The 23,925-nt window shown below is 38.2% G+C and overlaps 1 protein-coding gene across 1 annotated transcript in view; it reads left to right on the top strand.

Annotated features, from left to right (window-relative positions):
* Positions 1-23,303, top strand: part of ddb1 (damage-specific DNA binding protein 1) — a 42,781-nt gene extending 19,478 nt beyond the window's left edge. The window contains exons 14-27 of the mRNA XM_051378658.1: positions 844-1,007; positions 3,194-3,301; positions 5,480-5,687; positions 6,981-7,076; positions 7,480-7,591; positions 8,475-8,598; positions 10,229-10,393; positions 10,936-11,030; positions 13,854-14,024; positions 15,338-15,447; positions 16,233-16,402; positions 19,716-19,818; positions 20,737-20,860; positions 22,590-23,303. Of these exons, the coding sequence (XP_051234618.1) occupies positions 844-1,007; positions 3,194-3,301; positions 5,480-5,687; positions 6,981-7,076; positions 7,480-7,591; positions 8,475-8,598; positions 10,229-10,393; positions 10,936-11,030; positions 13,854-14,024; positions 15,338-15,447; positions 16,233-16,402; positions 19,716-19,818; positions 20,737-20,860; positions 22,590-22,673 (1,834 nt within the window). The 3' untranslated portion in view covers positions 22,674-23,303. The remainder of the gene's footprint in view (positions 1-843; positions 1,008-3,193; positions 3,302-5,479; positions 5,688-6,980; positions 7,077-7,479; positions 7,592-8,474; positions 8,599-10,228; positions 10,394-10,935; positions 11,031-13,853; positions 14,025-15,337; positions 15,448-16,232; positions 16,403-19,715; positions 19,819-20,736; positions 20,861-22,589) is intronic.
* The last annotated feature ends 622 nt before the right edge of the window (positions 23,304-23,925 follow it).

A 23,925-nucleotide genomic window follows, 5' to 3' on the forward strand; every position in this document is an offset into this window, starting at 1 on the left:
TAAAGAATAGCTATAATATAATTAGACATGTATATGATCTCCCAGCATTGTCATGTCAGACAGCTCTGAAATACTGTATATCGAGTGTTAACCAGACATTTAAATTCAGAATAATGACACTGGAAATATAATTCATCCCAAAAAAGCATAGGCACTCACAAACTGCTAAACTTATCTTGACTGATGTGTTGCTCTGTGTCAAAGCTTTTGATGAATATTTTTTAAGTATTAAGAATTTAAGACTAATAGGCAGACTGTTCAAAATATTGTTGCTCGGATTAAAATTTCACAGAATACCACTGACCTACGGCAGGATGCCACCATTTGTCCAAAAATTTTGCCTAAGTTTAGTATTCCTGCAGTGTTTGTGGAGAACAGGTACAGGGGAAATGACTGATCAACTGCTAATCATTTTGGCATTTGTCAGGTGGAGCTGCTGTTAAGGAAATAAATTCAGACCAGAGCTTAAACAAGAAAGAGCAAAAATCTAATTATTGGGTAATGATCAAAAATCATCATCATGGCCAACTGACCTTAGAGACAGAAATCTTGTTGCCTGTCCACACACTGGCCCCCGGTGATCCCTCCAGTTTTGATGACGTAGATGTAAAATGAATGGTTTTCTGGGAACTTTAGCCAGTGTGAACTCACAGCTCAGGTCTCTAGATGAAACTTTTCTCAATCTGCATTTCACTTGAGAAAAATTGTAAAATGTGTAACTAACACATTTATGCCGTTTTGTTTCTGCTGTGAGTGTCAAATTTTGTCACACACAGTCCACATTCACACAATGTGCAGGGCAGCTTGCTACTGTGTTTCTCACATCCTCTACACCTTTTTTAGTACCACCGAGATGGAGCACGAGGTGGCCTGCCTGGACATCACACCTCTGGGGGAGGGTGGCGGTGAGTCACCGCTCTGCGCTGTGGGACTCTGGACCGACATCTCAGCCCGTGTGCTCAAACTGCCCTGCTTCACAGCCCTGCACAAGGAAATGTTGGGCGGAGGTGAGAGAAAAGAGAGGCAGGGTGCACTGACGTTAGAAATGTAAAGCTGTTACTGGCTTGTGTAGAGGGGTAGGTAGACGCAGACAATTTCAAATCAAGTGAAGTTTATTTCTTTAACCCAATAGCATATACAAAAGTCTGGGTGGGCTTACCTAACCTAACCCAGGCTCTCTCAGAAAGCAAGAAAAAACTGCCCAGAAATTCTTCACACATGAAGGGGAAACGAATCCACAGCCTGAATACAGGCCAGCAGGGTTTGTTACCTTACTTGGCCGTACAGTTAAATCCTTACTAAACCAGGACAAACTGTAAGTTGTTTGAAAGCACAAAGCGTCACAGCTGTATCTGGGTGAATAATTTTAATCTCTGTGTCACTGTGATAATGATTATTTAGTAATAAGAGTTACATTTTAAACTAAACATAAAAGCCCATAAACTTACATTTTTATACGTTTTTGCCTCTCTGAATTTAGTTTTTAGTATCACATATATAAAGTTTGATTTTCTTTTTTATTCCAGGGAAATTTCAAAGAGTAACCTTTTAAACAAATATATAAAAATAATGACTTTAATAAAAAAAAAGTTTAAGCTCAAGTTTTTTGGGGTATGTAATTTTTGTATTTGTGCACAAAAAGTTGAAGTCGTTTTTTTTATGAATGTTCTTGGGTAATCGACCAAAACTATCTATATTGAATTCACATTGTTCAGCCCTCACATCCATGAGGAACATACAGGGTAAAGAAAAAAATAATTTGTACAATTTGTCATTCACATTGTTGAATCAAAGTTGTAAATACAAATAAATTGGTCATTAAATGAGCTAAAATTAGTTTTTTTGTTTAAAATCAATTCCACCTTCCCATGAACCAATAGTGGTAGAAGCAGTTGCACTGGAGGAAGACATTTAAATAGAGATCCCCTCCTGTCAGATGGCTGAAGCTGGGGAAAAAGATGGATTCAGCAATGGGATGATAGTAATACACTAGTGTCACTAGTCCAATAGAAACATAGTAAATCCAGTAAAAATATTAATATATAATATAAACATTTCTGTTTCTTGCTTAGAATTACACAAGAACATTAATACCCTTTTTTTCAACCATTGGAGTAGGCAGAATGTGAAACTATTCCTTTCAGAGGGCCAATAAATAAGTCCAAAGAATGGATCTATAATGTAGTAGCGAAAATGGACTGTATATCCAGTTTAATTTAATGGATGTAAATGGAATCTCCCATTAAGTGCCACATTTTTTAGCACTTGAACATTTACTGTGCTACCAACCCGAATGCATTTAGTGCACAATTTAGCCACTTGAAAAGTTTTTAAACTTGTGTTAAAATATGCAAGAGGGGACTTGACTACTTTTTTTGGTTAAACTTATCAAAAAGTCAGCAGCAACTGGAGACAAAGTTTCATAACATGGTGAACCGGTACAGGAAGGACTCTTACTTTCCAATTAGAATTCTTCATCCATGAAGAATATTTCCACACTCTGTCCCACAGTGGCACACATTATTTTCCAAGTGCATTTGATTGACAGCTGCTCGATGCTCAAACTCTGCAAACTGTGCCGTCTCCCCTAACTGGGACAGTCTGAGTGCAGACTGTTATAAACAGGAAACCTTCAGATTAAAAGCTAATATGCTATAATAATTGTTGATACTGTTAGCTATGTCATTGGAAGTAGAGCATTTTAACAATCCCACACTGCACAGTTGCAGTTAGTTATTTTAGTTTTGTCAACCTATATTTTATATTTTTAATTTCTATTAACTTTTCTGTATAGCCCTGTGTTTGTGTTTTAATGTTTTGGCCTGTTTATTTAAAATAATTGACGTACATTACCATGGAAACATGCAACCTTTAAAGTTGCTACGTTGTGCAGACTTTAACACTGTCGCTTTAGTGAGCCAGCAAGCATTTAATCAAAGCCAATGATATAATTGGCCTGCACTTAGAGAAGACATGGATAGGAAAACGGAAAACACAGAAGACTTTATATTTACCCTGCAGCATTAGAATGTTTTTGTTTTTTTCAAAAAGTTGCCATTCAGTCTAGCCGATAACCCTTATTGATTTTTCTGACAAGACATTTTTGCAGACATTTATCACTTTGGTATACATCCATGAACCTGTGACTCCAGAGTACAGGAAATATAAATCATTTTACTGTCTGTGTCCTCAGAGATCATCCCGCGCTCAATCCTAATGACCACCTTTGAAGGCAGCTACTACTTGCTGTGTGCATTGGGAGACGGAGCGCTCTTCTACTTTGGTCTGGACCTGCAGACTGGTAGGTCATTCACACAACCATCACTACACCACTTTTCCAAAGAACTTCTCAAACTTCTCAGACTGATAAGGGCCTCCAGGCAAGGCACGGGCAGATGTCTGTAAACATTTACATTTTTAGAATATTATTTCATGGAGAATTGCATAACTGTCAGAAATATATTTGAATCCAATAGTGGAGAAACTTTGCTGTCTGAAGAAATTAATGCAGTGAGTTTGGTTAAAAACCTGCCATCTGACTACAAAAAGAATTCAATTATATAATCAAATGCTGTTATTTCATAGAAAGAATAAAGTCCATCAAAGGAACTTGTCAAGTACGGTCAAAACTACCAGGAGTAACTTTTATTGACCAAAATGTATCATTTTGATCATAGCTGTTTTTATATGGAATTAGACACTTGTTTTGAAGCCCGACTATTTACTTAAAGTAGGTAGTGGTCAAGCGTCTCTTCATTTTATGTTTTTCTTTTTGATGTAGCCAATCAGGAGCACTTTAAAGCTGCAATAACTGATATGTGTAAACAAGTTGTGAACACAGCATTGACAAGTCATCACCTTTTTAAGTTGATATGGCAAACTTGTTAGCAAACAGTTGCTTATTCACACATCCAGCAGTTATAGAGGAACATTAAAGCTCCGTAAAGCTGGGGGGGGCAGATTCAGGTAATAATTCTTTGTAGGTTCATTGGTAGCGTTGCTCAACAAAATGTATTACTATTATATATTATATTATTAGTATGGGTCAAGCTCCAAAAACACTTGATCCTACATTTTCTATTATACAGCTCAGTAGTGGTTTAGTTAGACGCATGCATGCTGAATGCTCAAAGCTTTTAAACTCCACAACCCCAGCTTGTGATGAGAGTCACTGAAATGACATCACCCAGTCTTGGGATTGGAGTTATCAAGTTACCCAGGTGATGTCATTTCATGTAATAAAAATAAATTAAAAGCCACTGAAAACATTGTAAAACTGTTTTTATGGACGTGGAATAGCCCTTTAATTACTGAATTGCTCGCTGTTCTAGCTAAAGCTGGCTTTAAGGTCTCTCTTTTAACTTTTAAATTGCTACATGAACGGGAAACATCTTATTTATGAGGCAATATGTTCCAGCATTTTTTAAATGATTATTTTCTATTACTTAAATTACTATATTTGAAGAGTAAAGAGGAAATTAGTATTAAGGAATTGGAATTCTTTCTCATTACCCAGCAGAAAAACTGACATTTGTCAACATTTTTAAATTAAGACTAAAGAAGCAGCTTTTTCACCTTTTTGATTTCAAAAAATACATTTCAGCACACAATTGCAGTATGTTTTTTCTTGATGAATTGTTTGGTCCCAAAAATGTCAGAAAAAAATGCTCATCACAATTCCCTAATGCAGGAGGTGACATTTTCAGATTGCCTGTTCTGTCGTACCAACAGTCTAAAACTAACACATGATCAATTTGTTATCACATAACACAAAGAAAGACAGTAAATCCTCACATTTGATAAGCTGGAATCCAAGAATAATTAGCTTTTGTGATTTAAAAATAGCTGAAGTGGTTAATAGATTATTAAAATGGTTGCAGCTTAATTGTATGTTTTTTGATGATTGATGCTGATCAATCGACTAACTACACTCAAGTGTCCAGGCAGTCAAAGAAACCCCTGCAGACAGTGATCAGAAACCTGGGTGTTAGAATCATGTACACAGTGATGAATCAGGTTTTTCTATGTTCCTTGTAGACATCTTGTTCTGAATTTAATCAACAGAATAAGACTCTCAACCAGGATAGTAGTTTGCATATAAATGTGCTCATTCATTTTGCTTTAGTCTGATCTGCCCATGGTCTTAAAATGTGTTTGGTGGTCAGAATGGACAAATGTCGAGGGTATTAAAAGCCAAAGCTGATGCAAACTATACACTACTAACTAATGTTAAGAAAAGAATTGTTGTACACAAATTTAAGGAAAAACTTAAATGAGTAGAGACAGAGGGCTCAAGGGCGCATCCAACCAGTCAGGTTTGAAAAGCATTGAAAAAGAGAATAATTTGCACACAAGGACAAACTTTCTAGGCTAAAGGCAGTTAGCAAGTGGCTCTTTTGACCCAAACAATGATTAGTACACCCACCTTTCAAACTGGAGTTAAACTTGTTTGTGTTTCGATCTTTTTTCCTCCCCTCAGGCGCCCTGAGTGAGCGGAAGAAAGTCACACTTGGCACGCAGCCCACTGTGCTGAGGACCTTCAGATCGCTGTCCACTTCCAACGTCTTCGCCTGCTCTGACCGACCCACCGTGATCTACTCCTCAAACCACAAGCTGGTCTTCTCTAACGTCAACCTCAAGGAGGTCAATTATATGTGCCCACTCAACTCTGAGGGCTATCCTGACAGGTCAGCAGCGGAACTTTTACTGCTCGGGCATTTTATCGGCCTTCCTAGAAAATTCTTGTTGTTTTATGTTTTCTTCCTCTGTGCACACAAACAAACTCTGTTTTTTTTGTTCCAGTCAATACCTGTTCAACAGTACAAACGAGTACAAAACAAGTAACAGACCAATCAGTATTTAAAAGGGAAGGCTGTGTCACACATTCAAGAAGCATGGGGGGAAATCACATCCCTATCAAAACTGTCATAGTTTTGCACATCCCTATATACAGTACAGCATTAGAAACACTTAAACATAAACAAATAAAGATAGCCAACTAATTAAACCGGGGGAGGCCACTAGGAAGATCTAAAACAATATAGATAAATCAAAGGGGGATTAGAGACAGCATCCAAAAGACAAGCACTTACATTGAGGGTATATTGTAAACCGTGCAACCCCATAGCAAATCAGCTGTATGTATTAGTATATCGCATGGTTTCCTGACTTAATCCACCAGACCCTTCAGCACATTGACTGCCAGTGTAGTGTCAATTCTACAAGTGGGGACCAAATTTTATAATCATACACTTACATCATCAACATCAATCATACACACACACAACCTGTATGTCAAATACTTCATAGGTATTTTTCTTGCATAGAAAGTAAGAATACCTAGTAGGGATGTCCCGATCAAGTTTTTTTTAGCCCCCCAGCCTGATCTGAGTCGTTTAATATTGAGTATCTGCGGATACTGAGTCCCGAATCCAATACTTGTATTATTTTTTTAGATACAGTTGCACAGTGCATACTTCAAGTAGGCTACATTAAAGTTATTAAAATCAATCCAGTGTATATGCTTGACGATTGAATAGCTCTGCATTGCATTAAGAAAAAAAATGCCTGCATCAAACCTGTTCCTGTTCGTGGAACTTGTTGATGTTGCAGTGGCGTGGTGAGTTCGGTTGTGTCGGATCTCTACCGCTCTCTCCTCCGAGCGCGTACAACCCTGCCCACGGTGAAACTCTGCAGCGGGCAGGGCTGCTCCTGTTCTTACTCACCCACAGAGAAGTGTGGAGGAAAGAAATAGTGAAAGAGCTGATGATGGCTGGAGTAAAACAAAAAGATCTGACCGATAAAGCTTAAATATAGCCGATACCGATCAGTTACAAACTGCCCTGATCGGGTGATTGTTGAGATCGGATTGGGACATCCCGAATTTTTACATAGAGGTCTTTTGGAATGTATACGTTTAACTTATGTGTGTCCCTTTGCTAATGCTGCTGCATCTTGTTTTTTTTTTTTTTTTTTTACAGCTTGGCTCTGGCCAACAACAGCACTCTGACCATCGGTACCATCGACGAGATTCAGAAACTCCACATTCGCACGGTTCCCCTCTATGAGTCTCCCAGGTCAGTCCCCCTGCTCAAACACTGAGTTAGAATTGACCTTCAAACTAACATTTCAGGCCCATCGTGTGTACAGATATACAGCTTGTTCCTAATGTTTGCAGTGACTTTGTCTGTTTGCTCTGATTCAAGCGACTTTCTCCTGTTTGTTTTGTTATAATTCAGCTGAATAAGTTTCTGTCCCCACTTTTTTTATGCTCAAAAGTTTAAGCGACAACCATGACTCAGCGTTGTTAAATAAGTTATTAAAAGGTTGATTGTTATGTTATCCAGTCAGGAAACAGAATGCAGTCCCCCACTGCATCTTTTCTATTCAGTTTACCCCTGTTTGTTCTTTTCATGTTTACCAGCGTCTTCCATTTGTTTTCTCTCGTCTCTCTCTCTCGCTCGGTTAACACCCCACCAGGCGGATCTGTTACCAGGAGGTTTCCCAGTGTTTTGGGGTTTTGTCAAGCAGGGTGGAGATTCAGGACGTGAGCGGCACCACATCTGCCGTTCGCCCCAGCGCGAGCACTCAGGTACTGTAGCTCTATGTTCTGTTTGGATAATAAACACCCAAGGGCTTCTTTGTTTTGTACTCTTATCTAACCATGCATGCTGACTAAGAACATTATTTATAACATTAACTGGGAACTTGTCAGGACAACAAATGTCTCGTCCCATAGTAAGTGTATTAGAACTACAATTTTCTAAACCAAGATTTAAATCTTAATGATGTTGTGTTCAGTTTGATCATTTATTATTATAGTCTAAGAGTTTCAGAATTTAATCCATAATTGAAGCTGTTACCAACCCCCCTGACAACTTTTTGTTTCAGCATTACTCCAGAGACATGTAGGTAGTAATTGGAGAGTGCAGTGAATGAAGACAGTCAGCCATTTATTGCATTTACTAAATTTAGCTATTGCGAGAGTTCAAATAGAGTTCAAATTACATTAAAAATAATCATATTTTGTTTGATTTGTTGTGAAAGAATACTGACAGTGAGGTTTCAGCTGCCAAGAAAGAATAGTAGGACCAACATTGAAAAGAGATTTATACTTGGAGAGCTAATCAAAAAGTCCTTTCAGCCAGATTTACAGTGACAGCATGTGTTGTGTCCACTCAGCTTGGCTCTATAGCTTCCCCAAGGGGACAGGTGTGTACTTTATTTGTGTTTGTATTTATTGCTGCACACACAACTTTGTGGAAACAAAAGCAGAGCCAGAGCCTCTCACACGTGATGACCAGAAAGATGTTTACCCGATTTTAAATGCTGCACATCTGGTGCTACAGATGGTGCCAACTGTGTTGTTGAGCTCACGCAGAAATAGAGATTTAAATTGCTTTATACTCTTTATTAGGTTTCTCTTTGTCTCTACCTCTCTTCCTGTCCTGTCTCATAAATCTGCATCCTTTCAGGCTCTCTCCAGCAGCGTGAGCTCCAGCAAGCTCTTCCCCAGCAGCACCTCTCCCCACGAGACCTCCTTCGGTGAAGAGGTGGAGGTTCACAGTCTGCTAGTGGTGGATCAGCACACCTTTGAAGGTGAGAAAGCTGAATGTACATTTCCATTTGATCTCACAGACCTGGCGCTTTCATATGGAGCTTCTGATGGTAAAATATTGCACTCAGCTCTTAGAGTAACCAACTTAATGCAGAAAACTCTATCCACAGTCTGGTCCCAGCACTCATTCAGCAACCTCTTTGTTTATATCTAATCTTAAAATGGATGCACACCTATTTTTACGCATCAAACTTATATTTATCTGTTTCATTGTCCTCAATTTAGGCTTGTGTACCTTTTGAATATTTATTAAGTTATTGTTTGTACTTACATGTTCATAAAGGTGCCCCATAAAATACAGAATATTCCTCAATATCTAAACTCAAACAGGCTCTTTACGGAGTAACTGAATGATTGAACATGTCGGGCGTCATGCAGCTCATTTCCATGGTGAAGCCCACTGAATGTGGCAGGTTTTTGCTCCAGTCTGTTTTGCAATGCAGATTTTCACTGCACCAAGCCTTCCTTTTTAAAAATCCAAGAGTTACCCGGCCCGCATAAATTAGGGTATGTTATATGTTAATGATATGTAAAGAAGGAACTGGTTCAGCACGTTGTGTCCCCAGCTGGATCCAATTTATCAATGTGCGATCAGATAACTGCTCATTTAGATTTTCATCAATCAGACGTGAAGACATTCTTATGCAGTAGTGTAGTGTATATACTGTGCATTACACTGTAGATGAATGTTCATCTAACTTCGGTGTGTTTTTTTTTAAAAAAAGAAATGCAGGGTTCATATACATAGTGTTATCAGTTATTCAGTTACTGCTTTACACCACTGGAAACTAGTTAGGTCTAATAAGGTTTGTCTACAATGAATGTTGCTGTTACAGTCACACACCACTGTATAATCATCATTGGATGTGTCAAATATGTTTTTATTGATGCATCATAAAATAAACACTGTGTAGGTTAGGTCCAAATGCTGGGGATAAAAATGAAACATGTATCCAATAAAACTAACAGTAGAGTGAGGGAGATGAAAACGTAGGTAATGATTATGCAGATCTAATTGGGCAAAATACAGTAACTGAAAACATCTATGTACCATGGATGTGTTATGTCCACAATTTCCGTTCATAACATAATTTCCACAGTGTAACTGGCTTGATCTGGGAACGTGGCAGCTATCGCTAAAACGACATCTAATGCAGCAAGAAAAACAGTCAGACATGCATATAAGTTGTAAACAAACTTTAACAATGTTAGCCTGAAGTTATTATAAAGAGAAAACAGAGGCATATTGTCCAATTATTACCCAAACTTTCCATTTTATATGTCCATCACAGTTTACAAACAGAGTTCCTGGGACAGCTTTGACATAACCGTTTTTTTCTGTGATTGTTTCGGGCATTTCAGGTGTGCTCACTTTCTTTAAATCCCGTCTGTGTATTTGACCACTTACATTTTCCCTTGTTTCATGTTTTCCCTGTCAGATTTTGTTGTAGCAATGTTAGCTTATTCCTAGAAAATAAAGACTCCAGTCGTAATAAACCAGAATTGTCCTTTTAAAACTGAATACAGAAGAACAGATAAATGTATAAAATGTATTATGCTGCTTACTCTCTCTCTTACCTAAGATATATGTATGTTTTATTTCTTTATCAGTTCTCCATGCCCATCAGTTCCTCCCCAGTGAGTACGCCCTTAGCATGGTGTCATGTCGTCTGGGAAAAGACCCGTCAGTGTATTTTATTGTCGGCACCGCCATGGTGTACCCAGAGGAGGCTGAGCCCAAGCAGGGACGAATCATCGTCTTCCACTACACTGACGGTCAGTAGCCAGGCTTTTCTTCAGCTTTCTCTGTTTTCAGCAAACCTAAATGTACTTTGTTGTCTGTTCCTCAATCTTATCCTGTTTGTCTTCTCATCTAGCTAATTTTGCTTTGCTCTCTCTATCCTTCACCCAGTTTCATTTTCTCCTCCCCGCCCTCTGTCCTGTTTTCTCATTCATGGACACTTTGTCCTACCATGCTCTTGTTTCCCTTCTCACTTAATCATTTTCTTATCACTTCTTATCAGACTTTTCTCCTCTCACGACTACTGATTCCCCTCATTTTCTTTCATACTCTGTCCTTCTAAAGGTGCACTGCTTGCCTTTCATTTATCCTCCTTTTAGCTTCTCATTCTACCTTCATCATTATTCTGAATGCCTCACCTACTCCTTTTCGCTTTCTACTCGCAGTTATCGAGCGGTACGCTATCCTCTGCCTCACTAAGATCTTGTAGGTGCTAGTTTAGCTTGACATTGAGCTTGTAACACTTTGAATATCAACTAAACAGACAGACTCACAGACATAGTGCTCTTCCCTGCAGGTAAGCTGCAAACAGTGGCTGAGAAGGAGGTGAAAGGAGCTGTCTATTCTATGGTGGAGTTCAATGGCAAACTGCTGGCCAGCATCAATAGCACAGTAAGTGGTGCTTGAGTTTTTTTAGCAAGACATACAAAGCCATTGAGTTTTTCCAACTGCAGTTATGTTCCATGTACAGTATGTTTTGAAAACTTGAACAGAAATGTAGCTTGAATGTTAAATTTGCTTCATGGTGCACATTTAAATAGTGTCAGATGATGTTTTTCTCTCAAACTCACCATTTAAAATCTTTAGTCTCAGCCCTTGGGAAAGTGCTGACCAAGTGCCTCTTTCAAGTACACCTCCATAGCAGTTGCTTATTGACTTCCCACATCACAATTTACCATCTGGTCCAGGGATTAAATCCAGAATCTCTCAATACTGCTTGTGTTTTCTGCCCATATGTCAAGAAAACTGTCAGTTGTGTGATTGTGTTTACACTGGCGGTTGATACAAATAACTGGCCAGACTTTACATTTGCGGAGTATCACTCAAATTGTTGATTCACTCTAAAATGAAGACAGACTGGATTCACAGTCACAGATGATGTGAGAATATGTTACTGTTACATGTAAAGTTTAAGCATTTCCAATACTTTTATCAGTACTGTCCCTTTTTTACATTTAACAAAATATACCTTTTCAGTTCATCAGTGTTTAATATGGTTTTGACACGGTTGTACAAGAACTTAAAATAAAAGATTAAAGGTTGTGAGCAAAATAAGACCAAGAATCTGAGCCAGAATTTGATGCCATGTTTATATTGAAGTATTGAGGTTCAATACCACAGTCTGGAATGGATGAGGTTCATTTTAAAGTACAGATGATGTAATTTTCACCAGAATCCAGACATTTATTCCTTTATTTTCTGTTATTTCACCATGTTCACTTGAATACCTCACTTCAACCTCTGGATGACTTGTGTGTTTTAACTTTCCTTTCTTTGATTGTTTAAGAAGCCTATGATCTGTTCAGGAAGAAAAGTGCTTCCTCAGTCATTTTAAAGTTCAATATGTAAATAGATTTATCCCATATGGATTGCTGTGTGAAATCACTTGACATAAAGTGTGAAAGAAACAGCTTCCCCCCTACTGTCCTGTAATACCATGCTCATCCACACTGAGCTATAGATAGATTAAAAGGATTAAAAGCTTGAAAAGGAAGCTTTATTTTAAGATATCGAGAATCAAACAGTCATGAGTTATAGATTTCTGGAAGTCATCACACAGTACAATAACTCACTTCCTACCATTTACTTTCGTTAACATTTTCTTTATGGAATTGGATTTTAAAGAACTCTTTTCACTCTAAATTACTTGAGTGATATATCAAAATTAGTGACTTAACCTTGCATTTATTGGTGAAGCTGTAGCGGAGTTCAATCACAGAAAACTTTTACATTTCAACTATCAGTCACTTCATTTGTTTTCATCTTATCTGAATCAAAGAGTACATGTTTTTTTCTAAAGTCAAAGTTAAACAATCATTAAGGACTAATCCAGAATAGATGTAATATCAATTTTCCCTTTTGACAGCAGCCTCAGTAGAAAATAATACAACATAGTGACAATATCTGACATTAGTTGCTTGTGAATTGTGAAATGCCTTTTTACATTACCTTTCTAATAATTTCATCAACTGGACACAGCACACTGATGCATTGTTCTCTTTCCTCTGACATTTTCTTGGCTGAAAATGTTGGACTCTTCATCACTGTCACTTGCAAAAACTTCACATTTATGTCAGAACCCCTTCATCTGAGGGGTGTGAAATGTTTTCTCTGGAAATGCAGGAAATTGCCTAACTGAAGAAGAAACAGACAAATTAGTAAAATGTATTTTCCAGCATAATTTGCAGGAATATAATTTGTTTGAATCAACAGCCAGCACACGGCTAATTTCCTATTCAAAGCTAAGTAAAACAAAATCAGTTGTTGTGTGTATATCAGTTTTATATGAGGTTATCAGGACTATTTCTTTACCGGGCACAATAACTTCCTTTGGTCTTTGCCAATACAAAATATAAATCATTTTTCTGTCTGCTATTGCTTGCATATATCTTCAATAAATCACTTGCTCTTTGTTCTCCTTTAAGAAAAAATTTAGTGCCTCCTAGTTCTGCATTAATTAAACTGTATGTTTCTACATAGATGGAGACCTTACTTTGATGCAGCCCTCCCATCTGGCTGAGACAAGAAGGAGCATACTGATTACCTGTTTAATTATTAAAAAAATATTAAGAATACATTTAAAAACATGTTGACATTTTGACAACAACCAGGGGACTACTAAATGTGATTCAGTTGGACTTATTTTATTGGAGAGATCTGGATTTGAGCTAAATCAATAAAGCATACAAGCAATATATATTCTTGCCACTGGTATCAAATACCAGTTGAGCTTCTTGATTTAAGATCAAGTCGCAGGTACATTTCTTTCTACTTTTTTTATATGCTTAAAAGCACATTTATCGATGCCATAATTTCAACATTACTAAGTCTGGAATCTCCGAATTTTTTATGCCATGGTACCTTTTTGGAGATGTTCTCAACATAATTCTTGCAGTAAGTGAGAGTGATCCAGAGACGCACCTCTATCACTCACTCACCCGACAACCATTTTTAACAATTGTTACAAAGTGCAGACAGTGTGAAACGGTCAGTGTAATTAGCCGTTAACTGTTCATGTAAAGTGGCAGCAGATAACTCAGACTGCTAATCAGCACTCCAGCCTCACACTCACTGAGGCTCATCTTATCCAGAGTGATAGCAACGCAGATCTAAAGTGTCAGCCAGTTTATCAAACACGAAGCTAATTGCCGGTCCCTCTACCTTTGGCAGCTTGTATGACAACAAACAATTACTCACGTTGACTGTTTGTTTCAGGTCCGTCTGTACGAGTGGACGGCTGAGAAAGAACTGAGGACCGAGTGTAACCACTACAACAATATCATGGCCCTTTACCTGAAGACCAAAGGAGATTTCATCCTGGTAGGAGACCTGATGAGGTCCGTCCTGCTGCTGGCATACAAACCCATGGAGGGCAACTTTGAAGAGGTGAGATGTGAAGAGGGTTTTGAGAAAATAACACAGGAACTCAAAAGGGGATGTATGTGGTTGCTATACCAGAAGGATCAATGAAATCACAAGTCGGAGTTGCTGGTTTTCAAAATATGTGGTGGCTTGTTATTTTCTACATCCTCGGATGCCATCACACATCAAACAAATATTTGGTTGGTCCATAATTACATGTTTTAACTTCTCTTTGGTGAATAAATGTTCCTTTTTATCTCTCTACAAAGCATTGTAGCACATATACCTCCAAGCCTTTTGATGAGCGGTGTGTTCAAATTGATTTGTGGTTGAAATATGAAGAAATTTGGTGTTGAGTCACACACGCTGTTGAATGCATGCTGTGGTGCTGTGCTGAGAGAGACCTGTAAGAAGGACTTATTTTATTCAGAAATTCAGAAACAGAAAGCAACTCAGAATACCTTGACATTTTAAGAAAGTAGGAATTTGTAACTATTGGAAAAACAATACGAATTTTACTTTATGCTAAGCTAAGGTAATTGTCTCTGGGCCCCAGCTTTGTAGTTAACGTGCACACATGATAGTGGTATCGAACTTAAAAGCAGAAAAGGTGGATAGTGTGCACATCCGATCCCAGTTGGGTAAAGGTTCAATATATGTACATGTGGAGCAGGAGTCATTTTTTGTCTGTAGCCTGTTTTTTATTTACATGGATGTTTGCCCGATGAAGATTAAAATATTGCGTTGATAAAAAACTCCTATGCTTGCTAAATTTAGTGTGTGGGCAGCGTGTCCTTTTCCTTCGACTGGTATTTATCTTCTCATGTGATTCTCAGGAACAAACAAAATATCCCCAAAATGTTGAACGATTCCTTTAAAGAACAGATTCTAATTACTGTCTGACATTCAGTGTTTCACCAACAAATTGTCTTCTGAAGCATTAAGCTAGACTGTAACATGAGAGTGCAGACTCAAATATAATCACAATCTGTGAGTGTGGTGCTTATTTTTCTTCATAAAACATTCTTTGGACGAGCATCTGATCACGATGCTGACAGTTTACAGGCTGCAGCTAGCGTACACAGATCGAACAGATGTTCCTGACATTTTTTGAGTTTTTAAAATACCCTTGAAGACATTCCTTCTATGGTATTTAACAAGTGTATTGCCATTGTACTGCTGAAACATGTTGACAGTTTGAATTTCAGCTGTTGTTTGGAACCAGCACCTTCCTTGCTCATGGATAATACAGTATTGACTTGAATGATCCTTGAAACACCTCTGTGTTTACTGTTCCAACACATGTGTTGTTTTTTTGTGTTGTTTTCTTCGGTTAGATTGCACGTGACTTCAATCCTAACTGGATGAGTGCAGTGGAAATCCTGGACGATGACAACTTCTTGGGGGCAGAGAACGCCTTCAATCTGTTTGTCTGCCAGAAGGACAGGTGAGGGAAACATAAAATCTTATTGTATATAAATGCTGAAGTGCAGTGAGATTTTATGCACATAAATTTCAACCTTTTCCGTAATCATTAAAATCCCCTGAGCTGCTCCTCTATAGCCAAACTGACAAAAAGTTTCTAAATCACCTCTGATAGTTATCCACTGAAATCACCATTATGTCATTAGGAGGCTGCTCTTTCTACACAGAGTCCCATGATACTTTTTTAGAGCAGCTTTATTGATAACAGCATTGTCCTTGCATTTGTTTCTGAAATTATGAGTCATCTCTGCCACTGAGCTTTTAGCCGCTCGGCTGCATTTCCCACTTTAGTCATTTTCTATTAGACAAGTGTTGATTTCATGGAAAAGGAGAAAAGATCTGGTCTGAAATTGAGTGTGTTACATTTACGCCACTGCTTATTATCCACCTAATACATCAGGTGGGACCACTCAATGCTTTTGACCTTTATTTTTGTATCATATCTCTCTTCCTGTTGGTTTCGCCACTTTACCTCACCCTTTTTTCTATTACCTCTCTATCGCTCTCTGACCTTTTTCAACACTTCTGATATCTCTGCCCGGCTTGTTTTTCTTTTGCTTAATCGATCAATAATTCCCTCAAACATTTCTTACTTTGCCTTTGACATCTTTTTTCACTTTGTTTTTACTCTTTGATTTGACCTCTCCTCACTCTCTTTGCTCCTGTCTCGTCCCCTCTATGTCCCATTGTTTGTAATCCTTTCCTCTCCCCCCTTTATTTCTCTCCCACCGTCCTTCCTACGGTCAGTGCGGCCACCACTGACGAGGAGCGCCAGCACCTGCAGGAGGTTGGGGTCTTCCACCTCGGGGAGTTTGTCAATGTCTTCTGCCACGGCTCGCTGGTGCTGCAGAACCTGGGCGAGAGCTCCACGCCCACCCAGGGCTCCGTGCTCTTCGGCACCGTTAACGGCATGATTGGTAGGCGCACAGACAATTTCACACTCACACACTATCCTATGACCCTATGACACGCTGCAGGTTATATATTAAATATACTATGTATCCTATACAAATTCTTTATATATCCTCTAAAGCTCCAGTGAAGCTGCTCAGTGGCAGCAGATCTGACTGTGGTTGTACTGCGCAGCTTCCAGGTGTGAATGTAACTGAGAATGTGATCAGACGTTTTTCTCAGTGAAACGTCCCTTTATAGACAAAGATGTAAAAATTAAAAAAGAAACACTGGTTAACACGTCGTTTCTTTCTTTAATCTATACCAACACTTCAGTGTAAAAGTAAGAATTTGTGGTTTCACAGGAATGTTATATTCCACACTTTCTCTCAGGTGGAAGCATTAACTTCCTGGAGTCTCTATTGGTTGCTGGGGTAACTGCTGACACTACAGCACATAACTCTCGTAACACAGAAGAGGTCTGTTTTTCACTTTGGTTTTTGTACAGTGTAAACTACAAGATTTAACGTGTTAATTAGTGAGCTTTAGAGGAGCTTTTCTTTCTTTTATTTAGTCAGGGGGGTTTGACTGAGAGTAATGCTCTCTTTTTCAGGAACGCCTTGATCCAATTAACACAGTTACACATTCACTCCTGGAAGCTTCCCAGTACAACCACAGTCTGATCTGCTGCCCACTGATCAATAAATCAGAGCAGTTTGGGGTTACCAAGGGAACCTTATTGGGGGTACCTTCACTTTCCCCACCCAGTGAGAACCAGGCGGTTTCCCATTGTCTCCAGCCTTTGTGTTATTCTTTTTTCATTATTTTTCTCCTCAAGGGTTAGTTCATCCAAATCACAAAACAGCATATTCTCCAGCTTATTACTGTTAGTTTCTACCATATATTCAGCTTCTCTCCCCACCTTGTTTAATTGAATAATAATATCCAATATAATCCACAGACTTCGCTGAGGACTGTTTTACTCTCGGTAGACAATAGTAATAGTGAGAACAGTAAACCCAGTCCCAGTGAACATTTTAAACAATTTTTTATATATTTGATTGTCAAATCCTGTGGAAAAATCTCATGAAAAAGTTACTTTCATGTAGCAAATGCAGGAAAGTAAACATCGTCGGGTTGAGACTGTAGCTCTGCACAGAGATGGTTCTTATTTCTAGTATTTCCAATAATCAGCTGACTGCAGTAGCGAGAGCTCAGACCAATTAGGCAGTACACATACTTTTGTCAAAACAATTTATTCAGAACTGATATTTCCATTTCAGAAATGGAGATGAAAGGCAGAGAAATCACATTTTTACACCTCATTACTCAGATTTAAACTAGTAACTTTCAGCCTGGTAATAATAATGGCAGAGATGAAAAATATAGAGTGCACATAATTTGGACACAGCAGTAATTTATACCATGCAGTAACACACAGCAGGTTATTTCACCTCAACACCTTCTGTGATTCTTTAAAAAGTCTCTGAGGAAAGTTTAACAGAAAATGAGAACCCATTGCACATTCCAGTAAAAACTTTCCACATCAGCCCGTAAAACATTATGGGCTTGAGTGTGTAATGAAGGAAAATAGCCCTACTGGTCTTATCGCTCCTCGAGATGCTGTGATATATTAGATGTTTCTGGGAAGAAGCTGCAGGCCACACGATCATTCTACCCAAAAAGCAATCAACAAGTGGACTAACTTTTGATAAATTTGTTCTTGGAAACAGACATTTTGCTTTAGAAGGCCTCTTGCTGCTGATAAATTTTCTTCTCGACTTGATAGGTGTACACAACAGTTGGTTTCATATTTCACTGTGAATTAAAATAATCTTTCTAGAATCCATCCTCATAAAACTTTTAACTTTTCAAGCGAATATTTGACTGTATGCATCCTTATACAGGTTATTGATTCACTTTGTGACATACAGTAGGTAATTTGGACTGACGCAGTGAGATGGAGTCAGCAAATGGTTGATTGTGGTGTTTTTGTGTCAGTCTCTACGTCAGGTGCTGTCAACAACAGCTGAAACAATCTGTCAATTAATTGATTAGTCTGGCAAATGAAGCCCACATTTTAACCATATATTTCTAGAAATTTGCAAAAACAGAATGCAAATTCATGTATTTCCATCCACTACTATTCACTCACTCATTCATTCATGAATATTAGGAGTTGGTTTGTTGAGATAAACAGCTGGTGGCGATGATTCTCCAGTTGGGTGCCATAACAGCATTGCCAGAGAAGAGGATGCAACAAGACCTAATTTAAAAAGCTAGGTCTCCTAAAGTCCAAACTCCTAAAAACAAAACCAATGTGGAAAATGTGTTGGAAATACGGCATTTATGCCTGTTTCAGTGGACATTCCTCACAACTAAAGCAAGATATGACAAAGCTCAATGTTTGTATTACACTTTTTCACAGTTTGATTTGATAGATACATTAACTTTCCCACCTCAGTCAAGGGTAAACATTCTTTTTAGATGTGTATACATTTCCACTCTTAATATATAATAAAAATGTACATTAAAACAGGTGGATGGAAACTCACTTACTGTAATAAGACTTTAACAGCTGCAATGAAAAAATAGGATAATAAACTGAGTAATTCTAAGTATATAATGACATGTTTTAAGATGCCTCTCAAAAACAAACCAATTATGGTGTAATTGAATTTTTTTCATTCTATTTTTCATTATTTTCTGACATTTTGCAGACAAAAGTAAATCCATGAATTGAGAAATATAATCGGCAAGTTAATTGATAATTAAAATAACTATTTGTGCCAAACCTACTGTCCTCCAAACTGGCAGTATCCAACACTTTCTTCTGAAGGGAAACAAGCTCTGCATTACAAATCAGTGTAACCTTTTGTTCAGTTTGCCAGTTTTTTTTTGTGTCAATTTCAGTGCAGATTATTTCCCAGGAGCATCACAATAATGCACTCACTGTCACAGATCTTGAGTTTTTAGCATAGATGAAAGCATGCTTCTCCCTGAAAGCTCTGTGGTGTTAACATTTACAGGGTAATCACTCAAAACATTTTTGGAATAGTCTTGAATTATTGAAGTATTGAAATCATACTACTTTACTCCTAACATCGTCCCAGTATACAAGCATGAAACTTGCATTAGGAGGATTGCAGTGACGCTAATGATCTTTTAATTTATTTATTGTAAAGCTGTTTTTTGCGTTCTATTATGAATCGACTCTCTTGCCTTTATTCTAGCTGATGGTAAACACTTTTGATTTCTCATCTGCAAAATCTGAATATCACGCCTTCAGAACAAGGATTGTGTTGTTGACTGACGTGTTTGTGTCTGTTTGTGTGTTAGGTCTGGTGACGTCCCTGTCCGAGGGCTGGTACAGCCTCCTCCTGGACCTGCAGAACCGCCTCAACAAGGTCATCAAGAGCGTGGGCAAGATTGAGCACAGCTTATATCCTTCTTATATTCAGACTGTCACAGCACTGACCGCTGTGGTTGTCTTATAAATACTCAGAGAGAGCGAAGTGACAAAGCATTAGCGGTTGCTTCAACTGGCTTTGAAGGTGTTGGATAGGTGACTCATGGTATTCTTCTGATGATATGATCTGTATATAGAGCTGAAGCTATTAGTCAGTTGATCGATTAGTTGATAGACAGAAAATTAATCAATAGCAGTTCTTTTTTAAGCAGAAACACCACAGGTTCCAGCTTCTCCAGTATGAGTTGTTGCTGGTTTCTGTAGTCTTACAATAGACATACACTTATGACAAAGTATATTTTAGACCACTAGTGGACAAAACAATATAAGACGTCACCTTGGGCTTTAGAATATTTCTGACATTTTTAGTTTAAATGGTTAATTGATTTATCAAGAAAATAATCGTGAGAATAGTTGGTAATGAAAATAATTGTTAGTCGCAGTCCTTTGTATAATACAGACCAATACTACAGGAGATGTTATCTAAGAAACTCTGAAACTGTAGTGGTTTTAAATGATATGCATTAAAACCTAAATAACTGAGAATTTGGAGAATTATGGGTGATTGCACATACAGCACAGATAAATTTAAAGGAGTCTGGTATTAAAGTGCTTTTTTTAAAAATGTATTCTTTATATTTTGTCATAAAATCAAGTTAGGTTGCAATTTAAACCTCAGTTCACTACAGGTTCAACAGTACCAACACTGGATCCTGATTGAGTGACTGACACCTGCTGCTTTCTGAACTGTGATGTTTTTATTAGACTTCCCACACAGCACGCTGAATATTTGTTGACTGTGCCTAAGGTAAAAAATTTGATATTGTAGTGAAAGTGCCATCCTCAGGCGAATCATCAGCCTTGTATTGATTTTCCTTGACTCCGCTGCACCTGGAGGTCCTTCCACACAGAGCGCAAGACAGAGCAGGCCACAGGATTCATCGACGGGGATCTGATTGAGAGCTTCCTGGATCTCGGCCGAGCCAAGATGCAGGAGGTCGTCAGTACTCTACAGGTAGGAGCTTATGTTCATCCATCCTTTATCTACTGGATGTTGAACCAAATGATCATTTTTCTCTGCGTCTTTTTTTTTTATCCTATATTTATGGGGGGAAAAAAGAGTCGGTTATTTCAAAATTGTGAACACACTGAGTTGCCTCATACTCGAAAAGAGGATTAAGCACTCAGGCATTAAGCTTACTTAACAGTTCTCTCATTGCCAGGTTGTTGGCAAAGCTTGTGGTGACCTGTAATGTGCACAAATATAGTAGTTTCTTAAATTAAAGGGAGGCATAAGCTTGTTATTAGATGGTCTGGTCCTCTGCCCTGATAACAAGTGTATTGTGTTCGCCCAGAAACATCTGGTGAAGAGACAAACTAAGATGGTGGTGTTATTTTTGTTTTTGGCTTCAAGCAATGTTGAACCTTCAAAGAGCCTTAAGACAGTTTTATTAGTTGCTCCTGTGCTGAGAACTGGGAATACGCTTCATGGCAGAACAGGTGGCAAAATCACTTTTGGCAGAACAAATAAGCATATTGTGCTTAGTGTCTCTTAACTCTCATTGCATTTAAATAAAAAAATCATACTTTTACCTCATAAACAAAGGCTATTCCCTGTTCGCCTCTCAAGACCAGCTGATAAAAATAGTCCAAAATATTTTGATGATTTCTTTGCCAGGAAACAGTTTTTTAAAGCCAAAATTCTACTAAAGTTGGAACACTGCTTTAAAAATAAAATATGTTGCAGTATCAGTTGCTCACTTGCATCCTTGTCAAAATATGCTCTTATAACATAATGAATTGACCTGTTATCTTACTGTTGGAAAATTAGTGCGGCAACTATTCAAAATCTAGTAATTTGACTATTAGCCTAATTAATTATTCACTGTAGAAAACATCAGAAAAACGTAAGTAAGAGTAGGGTAGACACAGTTACAGATTATACTAATTAAGGCTCTGTTCCATAGTGTAACAGAGCCTCTCCAGGGAGGCAACATGCATAATAGTAGCACCCTGTTTGAACTCAATTGAACTTAACCTTAATTAGTATTACTGGTTATTGGTAGCCTTATGTAAAACTTTGAAACACCAATGGAAAAAGTCGTGTTGTACAGCAGAAAAAGCCAAAAACAACTACATTTTGCTTAAGTTTTTAGTTCATTAACATCACTGACATACAGAAGAAAAGTGACACAAAAATACACTGATAAAATGCAGTCATTGAAGAAAAATAGGGGGAAATTATGCAATCAATGCAGTATAAGAAAGATAAAAGATTCCCAGGACGTGTAAAGATCCAGTTTGTTAGATTTGGTGGCCTTTCTCCTTCCAAATGTGGATTAAAAACTACAGTGGCTCTCTAGAGCCAGTGTATTTGTTCCTTCTGGGCTACTATAACATGGCGGTTCAAAATGGCAGTATCTGTAGATAAAAACAGCTCATTCTAAGGTAACAAAAACATAATGATTCTTACTTTAAGTCGATTATTCACTATTGAAAACATAGCTATGAATATTATATTATATTTCTGCCAATAGAGCCTCCTAAATGTTACACACTGGACCTTTAAAATCATATTACCACAGAACTGACAGGACTGTTGACTCAATACCACTGAAGACACGCGTCTCCTTCTCCACACACCTCCACACCTACCTGTTCATTTGTTCTAATGTGACGTAAGTGGCACAGGCGGCGTTTGTCTCAGCAGGCGAGGCTCACTATTTGGTGTCGTTCAATTTCAGATCGATGACGGAAGCGGCATGAAGCGTGAGGCCACAGTGGATGAGGTCATTAAGATTGTGGAGGAGCTGACGAGGATCCACTAACCTCGACCGTCATCCGGACCCCCATTGAGCGACAGAGGAGGGTCCCGAGGAGGAATGATGGGCAAAACGGCAAGGAAGCGAACTTGGCTTGGGTTTTGCAGATTTGTAAATAATTATAAATAAACAGTGTGTGCATGTTCGTCCTTCAGACTTCAATGATTTGTCAACCGTTGAGGCCCTGAAGGTGCTACGCGATGACTGTAGCCCGCTTCATTTAGACAGGCCTCTGGGCGAAGTGTGTAACACCCTGTTTGGACAACAAAAAGACCAAAGTGAATACATTGGTCTGAGTGTGTTTGAGTGTGTGTGTGTGTGTGTGTGTGTATGCGCATGTGTGACTGCGTCTGTGTGGAATAATGGAGTTTAAATAGGAAAAAAACCCAGAAATATTCGTCACCAAAAACATTCTCTGGGACATTTGTGAAAGTTACAGGCAGGTTGAAGGTTAGCAGATCCTCTACACCCCACAGTTTAAATCTGACTGATTTAAACTTTTCAAGTTTATTATTGAAGTCTGGAGTAAACACGCTGTATGAAAAACAAAATGAGGAAAATGATAGATTTATAGCTATTTTGTCTTTGTGATGTTTTCTTTGTTTATTCTAATAAACTTTGCTTTAGTACTGTTAACATGTGTGTCTCAGTTTGTCCATATTCCTGTTCCTTTATTATCCTCATAATCAGGCTCCTCTGCTCTTATTCCAAGTAATTGGCAACTCATTTTTATCGACGTCTATCATAGCCACGCTAGCAGCATTAATGTTGGTCAGTTGGCTGTTCCAGCACTTTGGTCCAGACTGGAATTTGAACAACTACAGAGATTCAGGCTCTTTGGAGGATATGCTGTAATGACTTTGGTGATCCCTTGACTTTCCCTGCAGTGCCACCATGAGGTTGACATTTCTGCTTGAAATGTCCCAATAATTATTGCATTTGCTTCCGTCAAATTTGGTACGGATGTTCAAGGGCACCAGAGGATCCATCGTAATAATTTTGATCCAGAGACCTTTCACCTAATGTCCGGGACACAAAATTAGCACCAGCCACCAGCCGAATGACGGTGAAATATGCAAGTGGCTGATAGATGTGCTTTACTCATCAACCAAAAAATCAGTGGTAATCTATTGAGTGTAGTGATGTGTCGTCAGCTCTGTTTCTTTTTTTCTAAATCAAAACAAGGAATAATAGGATGATCCAATAACATGTTTGTTAAATATAATCCAGAAGGATTTCACTTTGGTAATAACATTAA

The sequence above is a fragment of the Dicentrarchus labrax genome, unplaced genomic scaffold (assembly GCF_905237075.1).
Source record: "Dicentrarchus labrax unplaced genomic scaffold, dlabrax2021, whole genome shotgun sequence".
Lineage (NCBI taxonomy): Eukaryota > Metazoa > Chordata > Actinopteri > Moronidae > Dicentrarchus > Dicentrarchus labrax.